The 19,266-nt window shown below is 33.0% G+C and overlaps 1 protein-coding gene across 3 annotated transcripts in view; it reads right to left on the bottom strand.

Annotated features, from left to right (window-relative positions):
* LOC149190382 (jacalin-related lectin 3-like) overlaps positions 1-19,266 on the bottom strand; it is a 95,484-nt gene that overhangs the window by 49,570 nt on the left and 26,648 nt on the right. For all 3 annotated transcript variants that reach the window (XM_089412134.1, XM_089412136.1, XM_089412135.1), the window contains exons 5-6: positions 5,647-5,841; positions 5,280-5,522 (exon numbers count right to left, since the gene is read on the bottom strand). In XM_089412134.1, coding sequence (XP_089268260.1) covers positions 5,280-5,522; positions 5,647-5,841 — 438 coding nt within the window. The remainder of the gene's footprint in view (positions 1-5,279; positions 5,523-5,646; positions 5,842-19,266) is intronic.

Here is a 19,266-nt window from a genome sequence, read left to right as displayed (position 1 = left end):
TTGGACCCTATCTTAGAGTAGATGAGTATGTTACTAGACTCACACAAGCTTTTTGATGTCCCCATGAACAAGATGGTCCCCACTTGGCATAACAGGAGAACGGGGGAAGCTGTCTTGGGACAGAGATTGGACAGATTCCTCATTCATGAAGACCTCATCCATAAACTATCCCTGTACAGACAATGGGTAGGTACTGGCGGTTTATCCGATCATCTTCCTATCTTACTACAAGTCAGTGGATCAACAAAGAAACCACGCTCCCCCTTCAAATTCTATGCTGGCCATTTGCATGATCCTGACTACATCAATCTCGTTACGGATTTCTGGAGATTGCAACCCCCACTGAGGGAACAGAGGAAGGCGGCTGATTTTTGCAAAAGACTCAAAGTTCTAAAGAATAAGACTGAGGATTGGGCTAAGAGGAAGAGATTGAGAGATGATCAGCTCCTCTCGGATATTGAGGTACAGATAGCACAGTTTATGGATGAAAGGGGGACTGGCTTCCAATCGGAGGATTCAAAATTACTTCTGAACAACCTGGAGAAGCAAAAAATCAAGTTGTTACAAGACAAGGAAGAACAGTGGAGGTTAAAAAGCAGAGCCATTTGGCTGAAAGCGGGAGATAGCAATACTAAGTTCTTCCACAACCTTGCAAATGGCAGAAAGGCCTCCAATACTATCTGGAAGCTGCCTAGTGAACCGGAAGGATGGGCAACAACGCACCAACAATTAGCCAGATTGGGTATATCACACTTTAAAAGGCAATTTACTGCTCCGACTGCCATAAATCTCCCTGAAATTATCAACCTGGCAGGACACTTTCCAAGATTTGTTGAGCAGGAGGATATCGAGGATCTGATCCAACCGGTCACCATGGAGGAACTGGAAGGAACACTAAAGTGGTTCAAGAAAGATAAGAGTCTGGGTCTGGACGGTTGGCCTGTGGAGTTCTATCTGGCCTTCCTGGAGCTGTTGGGGGAGAATCTGCTGGTGGTCATCGAAGAAAGTAGAATCACCGGGCATATTCACCCCCCTATGAACTTCACCTACATAGCCTTGATCCCTAAATTTGACTCTCCATCTTCCTTCAATGACTTCAGGAAAATTTCCCTTTGCAACTGCCTATACAAGATTATCTCCAAAATCATTGCTAACCGCATCAAACCCATCCTATCTGCCCACGTCTCTCCGAAGAAATTCACTTTCCTCCATCACCGCCACATTCAGGAGGCCATTGGTACAGCCCAGGAAGCCCTACACTCTATCAAGCAAAAAACCCTTAAGGGCATCTCCCTCAAGATAGATTTAGCAAAGGCTTTTGACAAAGTAAATTGGCTTTACCTAAAAATGATCCTTACCCATCTGGGCTTCCCCCCCGTTCTCATTTCCTGGATCATGGGTTGTATATCATCTGTTTCTTTCGCTATACTTATCAATGGATCGGCCTCATCATCTTTCAATATCGACAGAGGGATCAGACAGGGCTGCCCGCTATCCCCACTCCTCTTCTTGCTTGTCATGGAAGGCCTGAGCAGACTTATTGCATCCGCCAAAAGAAGTGGGAGAATTAGTGGCCTAAAAATCATGGAGCATTTATATCTAACTCATCTACTTTTTGTTGATGACATCCTGATATTCTTAAACGGGAGTGTCCAGGATACTACCTCGCTCAATGAGATTCTACTCCTATTTTGTAGTGCTATAGGCATGGAAATAAACCGGGGAAAATCCACTATATCCCTATCGGTTTGTACTCTACAGGAATCACAGCTTGCCTTGCAGAAATTTTCTTTCCAAGAAACTGATTTGTTGGAGGGAATCAAATACCTGGGCTTCAGGCTTAAACCTAATGGATACAAGATTGAAAACTGGACCTAGCTCATCACAAAAATAGAAAAAATAATCAGCTGTTGGTATCACAGGCTCCTTTCAAAAGTGGGCAGACTCATCCTAATTAAATCCGTCCTAGAAGCCACCACGGTGTACTGGATGTCACTGGCCTGGATACCTAGGGGTATACTCCACAGAATTCAACAAATTTGTTGTAGATTCCTCTGGAATGGCAAGAAGGAGGGAAAGACTTTTGCATGGGTAAAATGGACCAGGATTTCTACTCCTAAGAAGTGGGGAGGGTGGGGACTAAAAACTCTCCCGGCTTTTGCACAAGCCTTGGCTACAAAACAAGGATGGCTTTTATTGAAACAGAACAGTCTATGGGCGGATGACATACATCACAAATATATTTGGCCATTAACCATTACTAACTGGATCCAAAGGCCGAATTGGAATAGAAATGGCATCTCTGGGATATGGAGGGCCATTCTCAATGCTATGCCCATCATAAAATATAGCCTGTTATGGAAAATTGGAAATGGAACATCTGTCCGAATTGGTATTGACCCATGGCCAGGATGTGGAAACTCCCACAGATTACCAAATGGTCTGGTACTCTTTTTAAATAACAGAGGTATAAAATTTCTTTCACAGATTGGCGACCAGCAGAACTCCACAATTTTTTCACAGGCCTGGTTAGATGAATAGCACTGGAATATACCTGCTGAGTGGTATGATGATTGGAAGAGATATATACAGGCCCTTACTGAGACCCATATTAAATTAAGGGCAGATGAGGATGAACTCATATGGGCTCTAGCAAAATCTGGTCATTATTCGCCAAACATGGGCTATGATAAAATGATTGAACATAGGAAACCTAATAACCTCAAGAGCTAGTGGGTCTCCCTATGGAAACTGAATGCTCCTCCAAGAACCAGACTGCTGATGTGGAATATCTTGGAGAATAAAGTCCCCACTGGTTCTTATCTTAAAAAAAGGGCTTTCTCGGGGCCATCCCGATGTGTGATGTGCCTTCAAGATGAAGAAACGACTCAACATCTATTCCTCTCATGTCCGACCACCAGGACTATCTGGTCTCAGGTCATACAATCTCTAAATATAAATGTGAACTGGCAGGGGGTGGATATAAACTCTGTGTGGGATCAATGGTGGACCACCGTGGCAGTGGAAAAGCCTAGAAACCTCCCCCTCCCGGTTTCTTGGTATATATGGGTCAAGAGGAACTCTATCATATTTGAGAACAGAACTGTCAATTGGAACCTCCTCCACCCTATTATCTGTGCGGCATACTCAGAACTACCAAACGAGATCAGTCATAATCAACCCAAAATCATCCGACAGGAGCTGATAAATAAAGATATGCCGTGGGCCTATTTTGATGGTGCCGCCCAACAGCAAGGTTGTGGTTTCTGCATCCTCTTGCACCTATCTGATACGCATTACTATATGATTAGCATGGGGCTTGGTCCCAGAACAAACAATCACGCAGAATTGATATCTCTGCGACACCTTTTATACTTTGCTATCATGAAAAGCTGCCAGCAACTACAAATATTTGGCGATTCAAAGATTGTGATTGATTGGTGTAACAACACGACTGTTTTTCATGCATATACTTTGAAACATATCTTGGAAGAAGTTGTTTTTTTCAAAACTTTCTTTGACCAAATATCTGTTTCTCATATCTACAGAGAAAGAAATGGAACTGCTGACCAGCTTTCGAAAGAAGCGGCGCATCGTCCTCTAGGTGAGTGGATGATCGAAGAAATTTCTCCAGCAAGGACATACAGATATTTTCACAGGCCATATATAGATGGGGCACTCCAGTGAGGCAGTGGCCTCCATTATCAAATTTTGGATGAATACCTTTTTGATCATGCATTGTATATATCTCAGTATATGCTAGTTAATTGAATCTCTATGTACAGGCATTTCTGCTAAGTTTTTTTATGAAGGTCTCAGCATCTAATACTGTACACCCCACGGGGCTTTAAATTTCTGCAACTAGACTTGACAGTGGAGGAGGACCACAATACAGCATATGCCTTCGGGCATCAACAACATGTAATTTCTTATTTATAGAAATTATGAATTTTCTTTCTCCGAAAAAAAAAAAAAAAAAAAAAAAAAAAAAACAAACAAACAAACAACAACAACAACAACAACAATGTTAGTAGGTATAAGGTAATTGTATGTGTAGCATATATTATCATATCAAAAAATAAGCTACAAAAAAATTTAAATATTTGATTTTTTAATAATAATAATTGGTCTTCTTAAATAAAATTAGAAACTTATACATAAAGAGTTTTAATGTATAGCGTTAGATATTTATAAATTTTTGATGTACATGGTTGGATATTTATAAATTTTTAAATTAAACTTAAAAACTTACACATAAAGAGTACAATTATATAGTGTTAGATATTTATAAATTTTTAATGTACATTGTTGGATATTTATAAATTTTTAAAAATTGAAGTTATATAAGAAATTTTAATTTGTATATTTACAACTTATGTTTTAATTTTTTATATATTCTATAAAATATTAAAATTTTGTTTAAAAAACAATTTAAATATATAAATATTTTATTATACTATAAGATGAAAAAAGATATATTGTTTATATAAAATTAACGTTTAATACACTATTATAAGAAAGTTAAGGAATTTTGTATACATATTTTATTATTGAATGTAAATTTACAATATCTAATCAAGAAATATATATTCTTAATCATTAAATCATTTAAATTATACTTAAAATTGTTATATTTTTTTAATCAAATTCAAATTAAGTTAAGGAATTTTGTATACATAGTTTATTATTGAATGTAAATTTACAATATCTAATCAAGAAATATATATTCTTAATCATTAAATCATTTAAATTATACTTAAAATTGTTATATTTTTTTAATCAAATTCAAATCACTTATATATATGTATGGGGTTATGAAAAAAATTGTAATATAAAATTTAAATCTTATTAAATAAGATGTTTAATTTAATATAAATTAGATATAATTTGGATAATTGAGAAAAGTTAATTTTTTTTAATATATATATATTTTTTTAATGTTTTTAAAATTTATTATTTAAAAAATTATAATTCTAAATATTTTTAAAAGAAAAAAATATATTTATTTTTAATAAATAAATTAAAATATATTTAAAATTTTATAATATTTAAAAAAAAAAAATTACCTATTATACTATATTTAAGATAATAAAATTTGGATGAGGGAAAAAAATTCAAATCAAAATTCTTCAAACTTATAATTTAATTAATATTATTATTTAACATACTATGAAACCATATCTAAAATAACAACATTTTGAAAAATCATACTTTTATTAATTAAAAAATAAATTCTACCGCTTCTAATTTAATTAATTTAACATACTATGAAAACATACCTTTGGAGGCACCGCAGTGTGTAAATTTGAGAGGTAAACTCCTATACAATCCAAATATGAACCACTCCGACCATAAAAGCCCACTATTTTCCCATCGCTCATGGGGAATGAAAAGTAAGTCCCTTGTTGTCTACCATAAGGTCCATATTTCTTCAAGTTGCTTTTAAAAGTCAATGACCTTAAATAAGTGTCGTAATGTCCACTTATTGAAGTGAGAATCTCTTTGGGATAATCCAATTGAATCTGTAAAAAATAAATTATAAATTAATCAATATTTTCAAATGTTATGGTATAATTTTATATAAAAATTAAAACAATATCAATGCATATTATTTATAAAACATATTTATTATTATTCAGTCATCACCTTTCCAATTTTGTTTCCAGTGCTTCCTCCATGCTCCAACCAAAAAGGACTTCCATTATTATCATATTCAATGTTAATGGAATCTATGGCATCTCCATAAACTACTATTATTTGGTGAATGCCTGAATACACTCCATCATCCCACATGTCCCCACCTTTGCCTCCCCATGGACCAACTGATATGGGCTTCAAACTCTACAATAAGAAGCAAATAAACACCTCAAATTAATTAATTTTTCCATTTATCACAAAAAAAATTGTACTTAATTAACTTTCACAAAAAATTCAAATTAATTAATTTGTCCATTTACTAGGAACAAAAATCTACTTAATTAACTTTCACAAAGACCTCAATTTAATTAATTTTTCCATTTACTAGAAAAAATAATGGTACTTAATTAACTTTCGCAAAGACCTCAAATTAATTAATTTTTCCACTTACTAGAAAAAAAATGTACTTAATTAACTTTTACATTTATTTTAAATGAATGACATATAAAGGAAATTATATAGACACCAATTTTAATATTTTCAAATATTAGTGTATAAACCTAAGTTTTTATTTTGTTTTTAAATAAAAGACTGGTATTATCCTTTAATATCTTCAGGTTTGAATTTATTATAGTCCTTTTTTTGGTCGTAGAAAATTATAAAATTATCTTTTAAACGCATCACAAAAGCAATTTGACAAGTTAAATATTGATTAATCGATATTAAGGTTTGAAAGGATTAATGTAACTACTCTTCATTATTAAAAGAGGGACGTGTTCGCCCGTGCAAAGAGCAAAATGGCACTATTATTTTGTCTTGGCAAAGCTTTTATCTTTTACTAGATTTAGGTATAAAGTATAACGCTTAGGAAATCAGATTCCTAATTATCTAAAGTAACAAATGCTGGTTAATTCTCTTAATTGTGTGAAAGGAAGAACGTTTTAACTCTTATATTTAACTAATTTTGGTAAAAATATAATTGATAAATATTTTTAAAATTTTATTAATTTTTTTATATTATAAATTTATTAAATATTTAATAAAAAATGAAAAATGAAATTTTTTATAATTTAACTGAAGCTTTAGCTAAATCTTAATGAATACAGGAAATAGGAATGAGGACAAATGATACTAATCTATATGGACTATGGTGCATTAAGAATAGAGATTTAAGAGAGTTGACAATTCAATTTTGAGGTTTGTTATTATGAAAATATGAATTAAAAAATTTCACAAGTGATGTAATATAGATATTTGAATTTGAAATATGAAGGAAAATTAAGCATTTTAATTAGTCACTGGAAGAGTGTTCATTAAATTAAAATAAGTGTTTTAGTAATCGATGTAAGACAAAAGAACTTATGATTCGATTAATGTGAAAAACCAATTGTCTTGATGAACACTTATTTTAATTGATTTTGATTACTTGTCAAACATCATCCAAAGACTGTTTATAATCATAATATTTCACATGAAGCTTTTTGCTAAGTTTAAGGTATCACCAATTAATTTTAAAGTTTTATTTGGATAGTGAAGACCAATAAAGTCATCAAATCTTTCATGACTCCCAATGGCTACCAATGTCTTCGCTCAACATTACAATCATGGAACATCCATTGGAATACAATGTTCCAACCAATTAGAGATGCGATTTGAATAAAGTAATGAAGGTGTGAACTTATATGTCGATTATGAAGTTAGTTCCCATGTATGTTTATCCAAATAAAATATGAAATCACTCACTTGGGAAGCTTGTTGGATTCTAAAGCCAATGATTCACCACATGGAGGTAAAATTGGTAGGCATGAAGGCCATTAAGACTCTAGGTTGAGTAATTGATCCATAATTCTAAAGGTGGGTGAAGTTTTCCTTCTAGGATAGACAAAATGACAAAAATATTGTGATACCCCTAGTTTGATTCCTATACTTAATATGTTAATGTCCACATTTTTTATAGGTTAGACAGCGGGTTTGATTTTAGGCCAAAGTTTCTATAATGTTTTAGGCTAGAGAGCCTAGATATTTAATTTTTCATAAACTCGTATTAATAAAATACATCATATCTATAGACCAAATTAAAGAAAAGAGTATGGGGGTTAGCTAGGACTCCACTAGAAGGAAAGGAGGATAAGGGCTTAAAGAAAGGTGATAAGGTAAGGGGATAAGCCAAATAAGTACTATAATATTCCTAAGATGCATATATTATTTCTTCATTTCCTAAGTATGGGGATGAGTTCCCAAGTGTTGGGAATCTAGTCCTTTAGTGCCACTTGTCAAGAGAGAGACATGCATAATTAAGGTATTAGCTTGGTGGAAACTCAATTCATTCTCATCATTAATCTCTATCATTTTGTCTAGATATGGGGGCATGAGCTTAGAGAACTACTAAGACTCTATATCCATATTACCAATTTTCCTTTAGTTTCCTGGGGAAAGGCTAGAGCCTAAGAGGGGGAATTGGGTGGGTAGGATAGCTTAGTGTGTGACGCATGGATGGTACCTAGAGAATCCCTAATTATAGTTGGAATTTCTAGAGACACATATCTAAGACTTCCTAGTTAGCTTGTGGTGAATCTCTAGAAGGGAAGTGGGACAACCTAAGGGATTATGGAGCAAAGAAGAGGGTACACTACCTTATATTGTGTAGGATGAGGAGAATGGGATCATTGTTGCAATTGTTCTTGGAGTTTGGTACCTTTAACTAGTCATTGCTTGTACTGACTATGAAACCTATTTTGATTGGGTATCATTTTCCCTAGTGGATTCATAGCCCCAGCTCAAGAATGGCATGTTGCTAAGAGAGATAGAGTAGCAAGGTCTATAGGTATATAGAATGTCTGATGCTTGCAACTACTTGGTTCCATTAAATAAAATAAGTGTTAAAATTATGGTTTCATGTGTTTAATGGTGTGTTTTATCTTATGTGTAAATGGTGTTTACAATTTATAATATTTGTTTATCCATGTTTATGTTGTTGTTCGTGTTATGTATATGTTTCATATGTTGGTCGTAAGCATTATGAATTCACAATAGGGTATAATTATGGAACCAATGCTACCTTAGTGAAGGGATTATATTTGGTAGGATGGTTAGGATATGAAATTGAGGTATTAGAGAAAAGTAAATGGTTATACAATCCTTTAGGAATGTTTCAATTATATAATCAATGGCATTGTATTTGTTAATTATGGAATAGGTTGAAAGATTTTGAAATGTCTAGTGTGTATAGACTTAGAAATGTAGTAATCTAGCTTAGACATGAGTCTAGGAATGTTTCATTGTGGTATTAATGCACCAGGTTCAAATTTAAATCTTTACAATAAGCAATGAACAAATAGATTATTTATAAAATAGAAAATTAAACACTAACATTCACATTTTGTGCTCAAAAATTTAGCTTAGAAACCCTTAATTGGGAAAACCAACAAATGTTTAGAACCACGCCTCTAACTATAATTGTATCAACTCCACCAATACAATACAATATATAGGATTCCATAGCATCCAAAACCCTAATTCATTAACCTAGATTAGATTCCTTAATTAGAATTACATTATAATGAGATAAACTACACAAAAACCAAGCCAAAAAAAAAAAAAAAATAAACCACTCAAAAAAATGTAGGGACTTTGCCCCTACAACCTTGGCGCAATGTACAACGGGTGGTGTTAATATTCTAAGGAATATAACACATATCCAAAATTATTCCGCTTTTTCCTTTTCATTTCATATAAGAAACCTAAGGATTACATTATCAACCATTTATAGTAGCAATGGCCATTGCTTATCTACACCAAGGGAACTTCTTAGTTCTAATAAACATTGTTAATGAGTTTGCAACATTCTTCAAAATGCTAGCATTCGCCGACAACACTTTATTTTCTTCAACCATGTCTCTCACAAAGTGATATTGAACTTCCATATCCATTTTTTTTAAATGATAAGTATGGTCCTTTGCTAGAAAGATTGCATTTTGATTGTCATAACCTAACATTACAAATTATGATATAGACGCAATACTTGAACACAATCTCTATAACCATACAAATTCCTTACTTGCATGAGTGGTTTCCATGTATTTATATTTTGTAGTTAAGAGTGTAGTTGCATACTATATCTTTCTCATCCAACTGATTTCTCTACCAAATAGGTTAAAAATATAATCACTTGTATATCTTCTATAATCTAGATCTCCTACTCGATATGTATTAACAAATCCATGTACATCTAATAATCTATCTACTTAGGTCTTCCTTGATAGAAAATTCCATAATATATAGTGTCAATGCAAATATCTAACAACCCTCTTTACAATTGTTCAAATCTTCTTTCCTATTTTTGATATATTCATGCTCAAAACTCCCATTGCATGTGCAATTTCTGACCTAGTACAAATAGTTTCTATTGGAGGGGCTAGTCAACTTAGTTGGGTAGCTCAGTCAAGTTGACATAAAAAATACATATTGTAAAGTCGGTCGACTTGCTAGTCGAGTTGACTGTCTGAGTTGGTTAAGGATATTTGATTCCGACAGCTAAACTGTCATAACTGTCGACACATGATATATATATGAATGTATCCACAACAATGGAATGGTTTGATTTTCTCATTAAGAGAATATAATAAAAAAATATTTCTTTGTTGGTTCTATGCTACCTTGTGTCTCTTCTACATTACTTATATTTCATGTGATTATGTGAGTTTTTGTTTTCCTTTCTACTTATAACTAATGTGCACTTTCTACTAGACTATAGCATTGGCTCCATTGTCGGTAGTATTGGACTTGAGTACTTATAACATGCAAACATAAATTTTAACTTTACAAGATATACACCAATGGTGGAAGAAGAAGATTAATAATTATGTAAAGAACTACGTGAGGTGAAATAATTTGTCAATTACAAAGGCTAGGGCACATTTTTTTACAAAAGAACATGAACTATTCATCGAAGCAACGCCAACCAAGATTAAGAAATTCCTTGACCAAACCACTAATGCGATGGAAAGAAGATGAGGGAAATTGACATTAAAACTTACAAATGGTGGTTGAACCAATCTACATGAGTGGGTCGAAAATATATTGGACAAATTTTGTGAGGAGAAAGCAACACAAGAACAAACTTATATTGATTGAATTAAAACAAGGGTTTTCAGTGATTTTCACAATAAATTTTTTGTACCATACTGACCTTATTACACAAGTTTCTCCTCAGCAAAGGAGATGGCCATATAGTAGAATTCCAACCACCTCTTCAATAACCACTAAACTACGACCATCGTTAGAAGCATATCAACTGGGAGAAATTTCTCGACGCTCATTGTAAAAGTACAAAAGAAGTGTGGGATTATTTCTTGAGCAAATAAAAAATGGATGTTGATTTTTCCCTCATCGACTGACAGTAAGTTTTCTTAGCATGGGGGGGTAATTATCTGTGAAGAATAAATTAGAAAAAGGAAAAGAAGGAAAATGAGAAGTATTAATAAATTAAAATGGGAGGAAAGTGGTCAGCTGCAAAGAAATGACAAGATGAAGATAGTATATGAAAGACTTTAGATGGATTTTGATTGTATAAATATTCAACCAACATTAAAAAGCAGGACAAGAGGCAAAATATACGAGAATAAATAAGACAAGAATACCATAGAAATAAAATTCAAACTCAGGAGCGTCAAACTAAAGATGCACAAGACTCCTCTGATGCTCAGCATCAAGAGTTGAGCGGTGTAGCACTTCCCGTTCCAAAAAATACTATTAATCTATAAGTAAGTCTTGGAAGGCAATTAGACAATATGGAAATGAACAACTCTAGTCCAACAATACCATAATCACTAGTTGCATCAATACCAAGTCTCTGCGTTCAGGAATTCCTTCAACAATGACTGCATTTTAATTCAAAATCATCCACAATTTGGTATAGGAGAGATGAAAAAGATAATTTAATTGATTGATGAGAAATTGAAATTCTTGTTGTAAATCAAATATGTATTGATAATCAAGAAAATTAATACATACTCCTCCACATTAGAGATCTCAAGAACATACCACACCTCATCGTAATTATTATCCATTGAGGAATATGAAGATACAAACCCAGACAATGAAGAGTCACGACTCAGGACAAGTTGGTTAATGGAATATATAGAAAAAGGTTGTCAAACCAACAAAATACAAATAAATGATGTCGAAGTCAAAGTAAAATAAAAATAAATCATTCCACACTAGCCAGAAGTTGAAGTTGATAAGACTGACCAGTCAAATAATCAAAAAGAATCAATAAAAGCTACACCTTCACCAATAAAAATGAGACTAAATCATATCCCCATTTATGAAGGAGATGAAGATCCAAAGAAACATTGGTTCGTTTATGGAACGTTTTGGGCCCCTAACAACATTAGTGATGAAAATAAACAAATATCCCATTTTGTAGCCACTTTTCAAAAGTGAGCACTTACTTGGTTTATGAATATCACAAAAAACTAGTTGAAAAGTAAAAATGATATTAAAATGAGTTTCTTCTCCTTTTTCAAAGTGTAAGATGTCAAACATCTTGCGTCTCAAAAATTGAAAGAGATTATACAATGTTCACATGAGATAGTAAGGGAATATGACAAATGATTCAAAGATTTACTAAGCTAGATCCCCTATGTTATTGGTGAAGCATTATTAGTCAAATGGTAAGTCAATGGTATATTGCAGAAGATATGAGGACCGCTAAGGATGCACGAAGTATAGACATGCAAAAAATCCCTTAAATTTTCTCAACATATTGAAACAAATGATGTGGAGTAGTCAAACACCTCGATGACTAACAATACACTAGAAGAAAAGATTGAAAAATTATAACGCTCTTTATTGGCATTATCCCTCCAAAAAAAAAAATATGGTGCATTAACTGTAGAAGTGAAGGGAATACCAAATATAATTGTAAATTTTTTGATTATTTTGATCAATATGTTCGACGAGTCCAGTCGGATACATATTGGGATATATGTTGAATTGTGTTAAACCACAGTACTAAAGAGTGTTAGTATAATTTACATAATACTAAGCCAAAATGGTGTGCCATATATGAGGATAATAGCCACTCAATACAAGAAGGTCATTCAAATGTGAAGAACAATCCCAAATATCATCTTGTTTACCATACTCAAGTTTCGGATCAATATAATGAGCCACCTATCCAAGGAGGAAGAGGAAACGAAAGAGGAGGATATGGTGGCTGAAGCAAAGGACACAATGGTTGAGTTCATGATAGAGGTTGAGAGTGAGGAAGATTTATTATTTTAGATGCTACCAAGAGGGCCCCACGGCACCTAGATGCCCACTGAAAGACAAGACCAACCTATGTTTTTATAATATGTGTGGTTTGGGTGAGCACTCATTGGAGGATTTCCCTAAAATTCTTCAAAATATATTAAATAAAAGGGTTGTCAATTTGTTAAAGTCCTTCTCAAAGAAAGATATTATAAATTCAAAAAAACCTCCATGTCTTTACTAGGTCTAGCATGGGTCAAGAAAATACTTCTTGGAATCGATGAATCCTTTGGAACTATTAAAGGAAGAATAATCATTTGGTCACCTTGTTGAACTTGTAAATATATTAAAAGATTGCAATGAAGGACGAAATCAATGCAAAAACGTGTGCCATCTTCATAAGGTAGATTTTCAGACGATGACAACCCTCGAGTAAATTTGCAAATAAATGGATATATGATGAAACAAGTCATGGTCAAATTTGGATCTCAAGTAAATATACTTTCAAGAGAAACATGGATTAATTTTTGGAAACCATCACTTCACAAGACTACTAACTATCTTAAATTAGTTTACCAAAGGTTCAATGAGCCAATTGGAACACTATGACAAATTATGCCATCAATTATGGGAATTTCGACCTTTTTTGACTTCGAATCCATTAACTTAGTCGATGGAATTCCGGCTTATCCAAATTTAGTCAGGATACCATGGGGTTGAAGGATGAAATCCACCATATCTTTAGAAAAAGACATAATTAAACTAAAAGGTAATAATAATCAGATAATTATTTGCCTTAACCCTGGCGAAGGAAATCCTTGGGTTGAACCATGGGAAAAAAAATTAGAGACAAGGAGGCTATATCAAGTCCTCCAGGAAGATAAAGGAAATTTAGAGCCTAATGTATTCATAGAGATATTAATCGGCTCCCCACTTTCTATTGGACAAAATTCTGACACCAAGATCTATGAATGTAAAGTCGACAATTATGAATCTAAAGTGAAAGAACGTTAGACAATTGAAGAAATACCAATGAAGAATATTTGGTCATGTTTCGTCATAAAATCTATGCCTATAATCTAAGAAAGGAAAAGCAAAGGAGTGTCATCATTGTTACAGTTTGATTTAAATGAAGACTCCAGTAATATACTTAGATTCAAGGAATGGGCTTCTCATATGAATCACATTGAGCAAGTGACCAAATATATTGGAGATCAAGGGAGAATGCAGAGCTTAGTTCATACTTTCATTGGTCAAGCAGCTCCTTGGTGGGATACTCATTCAACCCAAATCCAAACGTGGACAATAAAAACAACATATTTTATTGAAAGTTTTGGAGGGCATAAGTTATCAATACAAGAAAATATCCCAATATTCAATCTCATACAAGATCTCGTTCTTCATATACAAAATTGTGAGTAATAATGGTGAAGAATTAGATATAGGGATGAAAGGGTATTGCCTCATATGTTTCCTAACACTTTGGATAATTTTCCTAATAAATGGTACAAACTGGAGGAAGCTCGTGATTAATCATTACAATGGAAAGAACTAAAGATAATTTTATTAAGGCCTTTGAATTCTAGCCAAAAGAGTAGGAATTGGTCAAGGAAACTCAGTATATTAAATAATTTTTGAAGGAAAAATCCTTCAATAAGTGTAAATAAGAAGTAGAAATTGACATCTCCTCAAATCCTATATGCAATCATGTGTCATGCTTATCAAATGATAAAATTTCTAGTCATTTAAATATGGAAGATACTCATACTACTGGTCAATTTTTTTGTTGGAAGAAGGAACATTCCAAAAATCTCAAAAAATTAAATCAATTTTTAAAGTGCAAAATAAAGAAAATGAAAACCTTGATCAATTAGACTTTCCACCCACATATCGAGAGGTAAAAGTCAGATGTCAGACACTCAACAAGTCAACGGCCCCTGAATAGATGGATGTAGAGATTAAAATAAAGGAAGTTGATATATCAAATGACGACCAACCTAAGCTAGCCCAAATAGGTGACTACTAGTCAGACAAACAAAACAATAAAATTTATCAACTTACTAAAAGAGTACCAAGAATTGTTTTCCCATAATTATAAAAGAATCAAGGGACTTGTTAAGAAAATGGGGGAAATGAAAATTGACCTCATTTCAGGAGCGAAACCTATAAATAAAATACCATAAAAACTTGCACATAAATATAAACCCATTGTACAAAAAGAGATAGAAGGGATGCTAGTTGTTGGCTTCATCTACCCTATCAATAACTCAGAATAGGAAATTCCCTTGGTTGTGCAACAAAAAGAGCACGACCCTACAAGATTGGGAATATGTGTTGACTTTCGTGGACTAAACAAGCTCACAATAACTAATCCATTCCCTAGTCCATTCACATATGAAATAATAAATGAAGTAGTGAGCCATGAGTGTTATTCCTTTACAGGTGGATTCTTAAGGTACAATCAAGTGCCTATTGTGGAGGAATACTAGGAGAAAACCACATTTGTTACTGAATTTGGGCCTTTTTCATACACAATAATTCCCTTTGGATTAAAGAATGCACCTTCAGTGTTTTCAAGGATTGTATTCAAATCCTTTCAAGGATACATCTATAATACAATGGAATTATACTTTGATGATTAGAAAATATATTCATTATTAAAATATCATATTCAATGGCTATGTTTAATGCTTGAAAGATGCAAACATATTCAGTTATCTTTAAACATCAAAAATGTATTTTTTTCTATTCCAATTGGAATACTACTAGGTTATGTAGTATCCAAGGATGGAATAAAGGTAGACATGGCAAAGATCAAAGTAATTTTCGATTTAAAGCCCCTGATTAATAAAAAAACAGATCAAAATATTTTCTAGGCGCACACAATACTACAAGATTTTGATAAGGCATTACTCTGATTTTACTTTTCCAATGGATGAGTTACTGAAAAAGGATGTTCCATATGTATGGATGACATAATGCAAGGAATTGTTCCAACTATTAAAGAAGAAGTTGGTTGAGGCACCAATCTTAAAATTCCCCGACTGTCCTAAAAAAATTCATGCTCATGTTGATGCTTCTAATATGGTAGTCAAGGTCATTTTAGCACAACCATACGATGAGTCTATACATCATCCCAATGCTTATTCTAGCTAGAAGATAAATAAAGCTGAAAAAAATTACTCGAAAACTAAAAGAGAATCACTCGCCATTATCCTTGCACTACATAATTTTTTTCGTTAACTCCTTACTAACCCATTCATATTATTTACATATCAACAAGCTATGAGATATATTATTAATAAGTTAGTCCATCGATGAAGGATCTCTCGATGGTTATTATTATTTCAAAAAATTGAGTTTGAATTCATCGTTCGACCTAGTAAGAAGAATGTCATGTCTAATCATTTGTCCTAGCTGGAGATAGGGGAAGAGTCGATAGACATAGAGGATGACTTACCAAATTCTCACCTATTTAAAGTAGAAGCAATTCCTTTAGAGTTTGCATAAATTGCACAATTTCTACACACAGAGAAGGCACCTGATGGATTGACAAATAAAAAGAAGAAGATTGTAGCAATTAAAGTGGCACCATTTTTGTTAATAAATGGTCAATTACACAAGCTAGGAGAAAACGATATTCTCAGATGGTGCACATTGGAACATGGAAGGAAAGCTACTATTAGTGAATCCCATAAAGGAGTTGCAAACGAACATTATCAAGGTGACATGACCACAAGGAAGATTTTGTAAGCAAGATTATGATGCACGACTCTATTTCAGGATTGTCGAGTGCAAGTCCAAAAATGTGATGTATGTTAAAGATCAACTCGATCGTTAGCAAAGAATAATATGTTGCTTCACTCAATTATTCCAACACTACCTTTTTGGATTTGGGAAATCAATTTTATCGGACCATTTCACAAAAGAGCTGGACGAACGAGAGAAAAATATATTATAACAACAATGGGATGTCTACATTAGAGAAAATTTGAGGTCAGAAATGGGCCTCAAAACAAAAATGTTCAATAAAAAACAAATTTATAAGAACCAATAGAATTTAATATGATGATGTCAACCATGGGGAATAATTCACCTTTTTTGGAGTAAAAAGGTAAAAAATTAAGAAATAAAACTATTTTTTCAACTCGTATTTTCAAATTAACTCCCTATGATTTTACTCAAATTTCAAGCAAGAGAAATCGTTGTGCAGTCACATTTTTTCGTGCATTTCACATTTCCAAAGTATGCAACATGGGTACTCCTTGCTCTCGCCCAAAATTTGAGTAAAATCGTAGTGAGATAAGTTGAAAATACGAGTTGAAAAATAGGTTTTTATTTTTCCCTCCGAAACTTGATGAGGTAATATAATTTATTTTATATTTTCCACTATTATTTTATAATATTCCTTAGGAGGCCCATTTTAGACCTCAAAATTTCTCTAATGATGAAGTGGTTAAAAGTAGATACAGTCAAATCATGTACGAAAGAAGTAATAGCTAAATTCACTTATGAGAATAGAGTAACACTATTTGGCTATCCCCTAATAATAATCAGTGATAGGGGAACTTATTTTATCAATGTTACAATCCAAACTTTGATGCAAATCTTCATGATTGGTCACATAAAAACCATTTCTTAACACCCACAAGAAAATGGCATTGTAGAATCATTTAATAAATCATTGCATAGAGGACTAACCAAGATATGGAACCTCAACATAGATGATTGGGATGATAAATTCCCAGTTGTCTTGTGGGAATATCGCACGACATATAAGCAATCGACTGGGTTTACATCATTCAAAATTGTTTATGGGAAAGAGGCAGATGTACCACTCCACTATACGTCAAATGTTGCAAGTGTGTAAACTATCCTAAAATATAATAAAAAAGCAAAAAAGGAATGAACTCATCAAATACAACACTTAGAAGAAGATAAACTCCATGCAACTCACCAGCAACAAGTTATCAAGGGTCAGCAAAAAACATGGCATGATAGAAATTTGTAAACCAACTTAAAATTCATAGACTTAGCTTTGTCTTATGATAGTTGGGTGAAGGAAGAGCCTAAAAAGTTAGAAATTGCATGGTTTGACCCTTTGTTATTGAAGATATGTGTTCTTAAAGGGTTGTACAGTTAAAGAAATTACAAGGGCACTTATTTAAATCACTTTTCAATGGTTTCCAACTCAAAAAATATATCTCTTGATAAGTATTGGCATGTGGCTGGTGAAAACCTCTATGAGGCACTAGTCACATGGGCCAGTCTAAAAAACACATTATGGTAGGCTAAGCTAACATTTTAAATGTATATTAGTATATCTCTATTTAATTTTGTCATTTAATGGATTAAGTTAGTAAGTTAGTAGAAGTACTATTACAAAATCTTGGGAAAAAATAATTGTACCATCAAAACAAAAGGTTGTTAAGGAAAGAAATCATTAGAATAGAGAAACAAACCTACGAAAAATGGAGCAAGGATCATATTTGATAAATTATCTAAACAACAAGGAACAACAAAGGAACTGACATCATCATGAAAGAAGAGAAGAATGTTGAAGGGAATTCAAAGAACATCATTACAGAGAAATTGACTTGACTAGACCGTATAAAGCTCAAATCAGAAGCATGGGGGTTTCACTTAGTGAACCTTTGACATATCATGTGCATTCATGGCATATTAAACAATACCACTAATTTGACTACATATTGAAAATCCATCTAAAAATCACATTATTTAACCCCCTACCAATACGAACCCAATATAGCTTCCCAATTTAAAAAACCCCTATTTCACTAGATATTGTAGGTATCCATTTTTCCATTAGCATTTTTTATACCCCTTTATATTTTTTCATTAACTTTAAGGTCCATTTTTTATATTTTCCAATATAAAAACCCTTTACCCCCTATATATCTGCCAATATATTATGTCATTCTTTCCTCAATATATATCCCCCAATATGAACCCACGTGGTATGATATTGCTCCCCCAGTGAAGCCCCCATGATTAGAAGTTGGACCAACCAACTGATTGACTTGACTGAAAGGACCGATATTATACATCAAGCTGGTGTATATCAACCAAAGGAGGTCATTTTACTTTACCAATGGAAAAGAAGAAATACAAAAAATAAAATTCAGGAGAATCAAATGGATATATTCGACCATCAAGCCTGTATGATGGAGCAATCAAGTCACATTTAAGACCCTGAGATGTCACATTAAATTTTAAATCTGAATCAACCATCAAATCTAAAAAAATAAGTGAACCATTTGCGTCACACGAGTTGAAAAATATGCAAAATATTAGTGTTATTGTGACAAGACAACTTCAAATGGATCTTGAGGTCAAAATCAATTCAGCATTTAA

Source organism: Pinus tabuliformis, chromosome 3_1 (genome assembly GCF_031772625.1).
Source record: "Pinus tabuliformis cultivar Carrire ecotype Pingquan chromosome 3_1, CPIR1, whole genome shotgun sequence".
NCBI lineage: Eukaryota > Viridiplantae > Streptophyta > Pinopsida > Pinales > Pinaceae > Pinus > Pinus tabuliformis.
Note: the sequence above shows the minus strand (reverse complement) of the source record. Positions and strands in the feature narration are given on the sequence as shown.